The sequence below is a fragment of the Erpetoichthys calabaricus genome, chromosome 2, assembly GCF_900747795.2.
Source record: "Erpetoichthys calabaricus chromosome 2, fErpCal1.3, whole genome shotgun sequence".
In the NCBI taxonomy this organism is placed as follows: Eukaryota; Metazoa; Chordata; class Cladistia; order Polypteriformes; family Polypteridae; genus Erpetoichthys; species Erpetoichthys calabaricus.
In genome coordinates this window covers 181,885,670-181,892,994 of record NC_041395.2, presented here as the reverse complement: position 1 = coordinate 181,892,994, position 7,325 = coordinate 181,885,670, and the positions used below count along the sequence as shown (strand labels likewise).

At 40.9% G+C, this 7,325-nt stretch overlaps 1 protein-coding gene across 2 annotated transcripts in view; it reads left to right on the top strand.

The window, feature by feature from the left end:
* The first annotated feature begins 6,532 nt into the window (after positions 1 to 6,532).
* The window catches only part of she (Src homology 2 domain containing E), a 60,065-nt gene continuing 59,272 nt past the window's right edge, over positions 6,533 to 7,325 (top strand). The window contains exon 1 of one of the 2 annotated variants that reach the window (XM_051923251.1): positions 6,533 to 7,310. In XM_051923251.1, the coding sequence (XP_051779211.1) occupies positions 6,843 to 7,310 (468 nt within the window). In that variant the 5' untranslated portion in view covers positions 6,533 to 6,842. The remainder of the gene's footprint in view (positions 7,311 to 7,325) is intronic. The other variant, XM_028794866.2, reaches the window with a different exon arrangement.

Below are 7,325 nucleotides of genomic sequence, written 5' to 3'. Positions count from 1 at the left end.
TGCAAGGTGGAAGCCACTCATAAGCCTCAAGAATAGAAAGGCTAGATTGGACTTTGCTAAAGAACATCTAAAAAAGCCAGCACAGTTCTGGAAAAACATTCTTTGGACAGATGAAACCAAGATCAACCTCTACAAGAATGATGGCAAGAAAAAAGTATGGAGAAGGCGTGGAACAGCACATTATCCAAAGCATACCACATCATCTGTAAAACATGGTGGAGGCAGTTTGATGGTTTGGGTGTGCATGGCTGCCAGTGGCACTGGGACACTAGTGTTTATTGATGATGTGACACAGGACAGAAGCAGCCGAATTAATTCTGAGGTGTTCAGAGACATACTGTCTGCTCAAATCCAGCTAAATACAGTCAAATTGATTGTCCATCTGTATCATGAAACGCCGCCCAGTGACCCAAAACATACAGCCAAAGCAACCCAGGAGTTTATTAAAGCAAAGAAGTGGAAAATTCTTGAATGGCCAAGTCAGTCACCTGATCTTAACCCAATTGAGCATGCAATTTCACTTGTTGAAGACTAAACTTCAGACAGAAAGGCCCACAAACAAACAGCAACTGAAAGCCGCTGCAGTAAAGGCCTGGCAGAGCATTAAAAAGGAGGAAACCCCGCATCTGGTGATGTCCATGAGTTCAAGACTTCAGGCTGTCATTGCCAGCAAAGGGTTTTCAACCAAGTATTAGAAATGAACATTTTATTTCCAGTTATTTAATTTGCCCAATTACTTTTGAGCCCCTGAAATGAAGGGATTGTATTAAAAAAAATGCTTTAGTTGCCTCACATTTTTATGCAATCGTTTTGTTCACCCCACTGAATTAAAGCTGAAAGTCTGCACTTCAACTGCATCTGAGTTGTTTCATTTAAAATTCATTGTGGTAATGTACAGAACCAAAATTAGAAAAAAGTTGTCTCTGTCCAAATATTTATGGACCTAACTGTATACTTCAAACTGGTAAATATTGGTATATAATTATTTAAAGAATTGTTGACATAAATAATATATAATATAAAAAACATTAACTTTAAAGCTAATAAGGTAGACAAGCAAAAAACAGGTGGAGGTCCACGCGGTCCAGACCTAACCCCTACAGAAGAGTTGGCTAACCAGCAAAATGCCCATCGCCCTGTTTCTGAGGGCATTCCAGGGGGAAGCTCCTCCTCAGAACCAGTGGCGGGATGCAGCGATCACTTCATTTCAGGTAAAGGATGGTCACTGCATATATTTGTCCTCAATGTGTACCATAGGTATGTTCCAAATAGCTCTCTTTTTTTTTGTTGGGTCAGTCACAGGGAATGTCATATCCCTAGAACTTGTGTCTGACCAACGAGATATTGACGAAGGTCAAATATTTGATGAAGACACTAATTATTCATCAGGAGAAGAGGTACATTTTCCAAATAATGTTTGAGCAAACTCAACTCTGATCAGTCCCATGTGCCCCAATCACATTTGGAAATCCTGGGTAATGAGAATGTTAGGCTGATTGTGAGATTCTTTATGGAATTGTGGGTGTTTTTGCCTGTGTATTACCTACCTGCCATTGCATGAAACGCCCGTTTTACTGTCTGCACTCGCAGGTGTCCAGGAAACACTATGAAAACCCAAAGGAAATATTTCAGAGCCAAACAAACTTTACGAATTGCCTGGCAAACTGCACTTTTAGATTTTCTGCAACGCCTACAATATATAAAAAAAGTGCCGCTTGAAAAAAATCTCAAAGCAATGCATATAGCCTGACTTTGCCTAGTTTGACTTTGAATATAAGGTGGTAATAAATCTTTGAGGTACAATATTCCCCCTCGGCTAAAGCGGTATCTTTCGAAAAGAATTTCCTCCGGGAGCAATAAAGGATCTTGCCGATCGTGCAAAACCCTCTCTGTATGAAATTCTCTTCTTATAATTTGCACACCGATATCAATTGATCGCTCATTCATGAACGGCGAACCCAGGACTGAATGAATTCCATGAATGGACACTGATTAAGTGTGTGAGCTAATCCTTGTTTACATAGAACAAACCTGCAGGTTTGAGGATTTGGATGTGCTGCTATGACAACACATCCAGCAAGAGTTTCAAAAAACCGACAGATCCAGGATCATGCCAAATCGTCAACAATTAAATCAGGCTAAACGAGTAATCACATACAAAAAATACCCCCCAGGAAATGGAAATCTCAGGAGTGGGTTTATAAACAAACTGCAGTGGGTTATGGGTGTCTTTGGGTTCAAAGTATAGCAGGCATGGGTGTGTTTGGGTTGAACTGCAATATGTACAAGTGGGCAAGGGTTCAGCTGAAGTGGATATGGGTGGGTTGGATTTTTGCACAGGTACTGAAACTCTACTGTACATTGAAGCCTTCTCAACAACACTGCCATAGGTTAATAACAATAATGGGTTTGTTTATTAAGTAACAAGCAGCAAAATTATATGCCACGAGACTGAGAAGGCTGATTAATTCACTTGTCCGATTTATGGACCACAAGAAACAAAATGAGAAATATAAAACTAGGAAAAAGATGTAGCTAGTCTTCTTAAGATTGAATTCTGTCAGTATCATGGTATCACACTCTGTCTCTGACATGGTGCCCAGCACAAGTTCAATTTATTTATAACTTTTTCCTCTTTCTGGAACTCTCTCAATTTAAAAGATGTGTTTGAAGAATGGGTTGCAGCCTCTCCAGCACTTACATTGGCATATGTAGCACTCAAAGACCACTGCTTCCAGTGCTGAGATTTTTTTTTTTTTTTTTTAAACAAACTCAGTACTAGGCAATGGGTGACTTTTAACAGTATGCGGTATGTGTTTTCTTTCCAGGGATCGCACAATGTTGATTTTCAGGGTGTCCATTAGGTAAATTGAGGGACCCAATTAGACCTCACCCCCTACCTAGCACCTAAAACACAGATTGAAACCTGACAAGTGTACATTTCACAGAGAGTTTTCTTCATTCACAGGACCAAAGATATATGGAGTAAGTTCTAGGGCTACAGGAGTCTTAAATAATTTACATTCTGTTAGTCTGGGAAAATAAGACAGATTGATGTGTTTGGAAGGGGCTGAATGACACTATCCTCCAAGCTGGTGTAATATTTTGAGCTCCACTTTTTAGCAGAAAAATTTACCTGCAAAGATTGTTGTATTTAAAAAAAAAAAAAAAAAAAAAAAGTGGCCTTCAACTGTACACGGGATGGCGAACTCATACTGTTTTAAATTTATGAGCACGTTGAGGTTGCTTTATTTTTAAAGACTCAAAGTTAAAGGAGAGGCCAATCCAAATGTTAATATCATTCTTTGAAATGACGACGGCCTTGCATCGTATTAACTGACGAAAACGTAACCGTCTTTTAAACAGACAATACACGATTTAAACTGAAAATGCTATGGGACAGAATTTTATCTTTTGCTAGTATAACTTGTCACATTTAAAAAAATGCAGTGGATGAGAATAGAACATTTGCTAGTCTAACTTACGATAAAATACTCACCTCGTGCTACCTCCTGATCTTTTATGTAACTTGCATTTGTATTGCATCTCTTTCGTGAGACTGCGCAAACCTTCCAGGTATAAGGGGTGGGTCGTTTTCGTCTTAATTTGAATACTTCGGAGCGCTCAGCGTATCTCAAAAACAGTACCAAGAAGCGCACACCAGGTACTTCTATGCAGCCAATTTCGAATCTTTTTGTGGGCGCATCGGGGATGTCACATGACTAATCCAGGTATGTTCGCCAATGAATCGAGAGGTGGGCACGTGCTCGCTTATAAGGGGGCAATTTAAAAGCACAGTTTCAGAATTGTTCGAAGGTGCTTGCGATGTATGATGAAAGAAAAACAACATAATAACACGCGCAGAATTAAAAGTCAGTCTAAATGTTCGTGTTAGCATTTCTTTTATGTTAAAAAGGACCTATAGTTTTCTGGGGTTTTGCTCAGCTGCAAATCATTGGGTTAAACCAACACATCAGATTCTTTATTTCGTTTCAGGGGAAAATGAAGAAAGCAGTCATTCACGTACATGCCTACATTATTTTTTTCCATATTCATCGATACATGTTCCCCAAATAAAAAAAAAAACTTTAATATTATTAATTCAAACATTTGCTCCGCAGTGACACTCGGCCTTAGGTTTTCCTGTTTTAGAGTCGTTGTTGAATATGCAATCGTTTTCAGTTGTTCTGTTTTGGATCACTTATAACAAATCAATTCGTAAATCTGACTCGTCGATAATTGTGGATTTAATAGTAAATTACAATCTCCTATAAATTTCTCTCAAATGTATTACATACACGTGATGCAACATACACTAATAAACTTAAAATAATTGGTTATAATTAGATGGCGGAATAATACATTAGATAATTTTGTTAATTTCAACTGAGCTAGATACGCCAATGGTATACACAAAGTGGAAGTCACTAAATGGTATACACTACAGCGCTATATCGCGCTTCGCCTTTCGCGGCTTCACTCTATCGCGGATTTTATATGTAAGCATGTTTAAATATATATCCTGGATTTTTTGCTGGTTCGCGGATTTCTGAGGACAATGGGTCTTTTAATTTCTGGTACATGCTTCCTCAGTTGGTTTGCCCAGTTGATTTCATACAAGGGACGCTATTGGCAGATGGCTGAGAAGCTACCCAACTTACTTTCTCTCTCTCTCTCTTGCGCTGACGTAGGGGGTGTGAGCAGGGGGGCTGTTCGCACACCTAGACGATAGGGACGCTCGTCTAAAAATGCTGAAAGATTATCTTCACGTTGCTACCTTCTGTGTGCAGCTTTTAAGTATGCTGCACGGTGCTTCGCATACTTAAAAGCTCAAAGGGCACGTATTGATTTTTGACTTTGTTTCTCTCTCTCTCTCTCTCTCTGCTCCTGACTGAGGGGGTGTGAGCTGCCGCCTTCAACAGCTTTGTACCGGCGGTGCTTCCCATACTTAAAAGCCAAACAGCCCTATTGATTTGTTTGCTTTACTCTCTGTTTCCTTTGAAGAGGAAGATATGTTTGCATTCTTTTAATTGTGAGACAGAACTGTCATCTCTGTCTTGTCATGGAGCACAGTTTAAACTTTTGAAAAAGAGACAAATGTTTGTTTGCAGTGTTTGAATAACGTTCCTGTCTCTCTACAACCTCCTGTGTTTCTGCGCAAATCTGTGACCCAAGCATGACAATATAAAAATAACCATATAAACATATGGTTTCTACTTCGCAGATTTTCTTATTTCGCGGGTGGCTCTGGAACGCAACCCCTGCGATGGAGGAGGGATTACTGTATATGCTTATAGGCATTCGAATTACCAAGACTTTAAAGAATCACGTGTTTTCTGTTTTACTGTGCGCAGCCTGTATATGGGAATTTATGAACAACAATTAATGTCAGTTACACATGGAAATTTTTATATGACCATCAACCGATCACCATCTCCACCTCGGCACTAAAATGAGCAATAGAGCCCACTACCCTGTCCCATCTTAGATGGATGTTGAATGTTGTCCTAAATCTACACATCTTTAGAGCACATGCAAAGTCCGCACAAGATATAGAAGAGTTGTGGTGAGACCCCGGACTTATGGAGCAGTGATATAGTATATTTTGGTATGAATTTGTTTACGCACAGGCATACAGTATTTGTGTGTTATATACTGTACCTTTTGGTTGCCCCCAGTTATTCATTTTGATCTACTGTTAGCAAATTAGAGTGACGCAGTGCTGCTCCCCGAATTCAGGGACCTGAGTTTAATACCCAGCTGTTTATGGATGGAGCTTGTGGACGTCCATTCGTCACACATCTAGTGTACATCTGCATTGGTTTTGGATAGAGCAAATTCAACGTTTGGACACATCTGGCACATCCATTTCCTATACTTGCTAATTGTAATTCGGGTCCCCGGTTGGCAGAGCATATACATCGGTTGCATCGGGCGCAATTCAGGACCCAAACTTGGACGGAGAGCCATTTCATTGCAGTGCACAATTACTCAAGCCGGATCAGCCAGCAGAACATGTAAATTTTCGATTGACTGCTTTAATTTTTTTTTTTTTTAAATCTGCTAATTAATCAAGTCGATTTTTAATAGTTTTGAGAGCTGTGCAACGAACGTAGAACACCAAATTAGTCAATGCTCATTTCTCATTTTTTGTCGTCTTATTATTTAAACCGAGAAACTGTCCCCCTCAAAGGTCAGCGGATCTGACGCTATTAGAATAACAGCATGAGCGTCTCATTGCAGCCTTTTAAAAACTGATTAGCTTTCTTATCAGTTGAATTGTGATGTTCATTCATTAGTTGCAAAGCGCATTACAACTACGAACGCACGCGCTTTCTACAGTCACAGTACATTTACCAATTGATTTAGTAGCAATGCCTTTTTTTATATAAGTCTTCAACTGTAAATGTAAAGAAGCAGTAAACATATGGCTAAATTACTGTAATATCCTGCCTCAGGGTCAGAGTATTTTGCGGGCGGGATCTCGGTAAATGCTGTCCCTTGACCTGCGCGTCTCCGCCCTTGCGCAGGACCTCTTGCTGCGGAGCCTCAGCAACTGATGAGCAAAGTAATGGAGAAGGGGGTATATGAGTAGAAGTGTGACAGCCCGATCCGGACGGCGCTTTGAGGACTGTTTCACAACAGGCGACATCAAAGCAATCCTGTGGGAATCGGAGAGTGTTAAAGAGACGCTTTCGGCAGTTTAGTTATAAAAGTTAATGGGCGTTACAGTACTTTAGAACTGTGGGCACCTGACAGCTGCGACTCTGTATATGGCTTGATTCGTGGTGTCAGTTCTTAAAAGTGTCCCTTTTCCCATCTGCTGCTTTAGCTGCTTCGAGATGGCAAAGTGGTTCAAGGATTTCCCCATTAACCTGAAACCCGGGACGGATCGAATCCGTTCCGCCTCTGATTCGGGTTCAACAAACCGTGCCAAACCAGGAACCGTAGTTGGCTCTGGCACAATGAAATCGACTGGTAAAAATCCAAACGCTTCTCGGAAGAATTCAGCCGTGGTGGATAGCAGCCCTAGCACACTACTGAGCGGCAAAAACCGAAAAAATTCTGCCATCGAATTGGGCAGGAACGGAACAGGGTTCAAGGATGGTAAGAGCACCTGGGACATGCAGAGCTTGTTAGCAGGCAAAGGCAGGAAAAATTCGAAGGTGGAGTCGGGTCTAGAGGAGCATCGGGGAGGAAAGAACCCCGGGTCAAGCGGTGCCTACATCAGTCGCCTCATCAAACTGGACGCGCAGGAGAAGAACGGACATTTCAACTGTGGCGTGGCCGAGACTGGGAAACTAGATACGGTGAGTTTAAAGGCA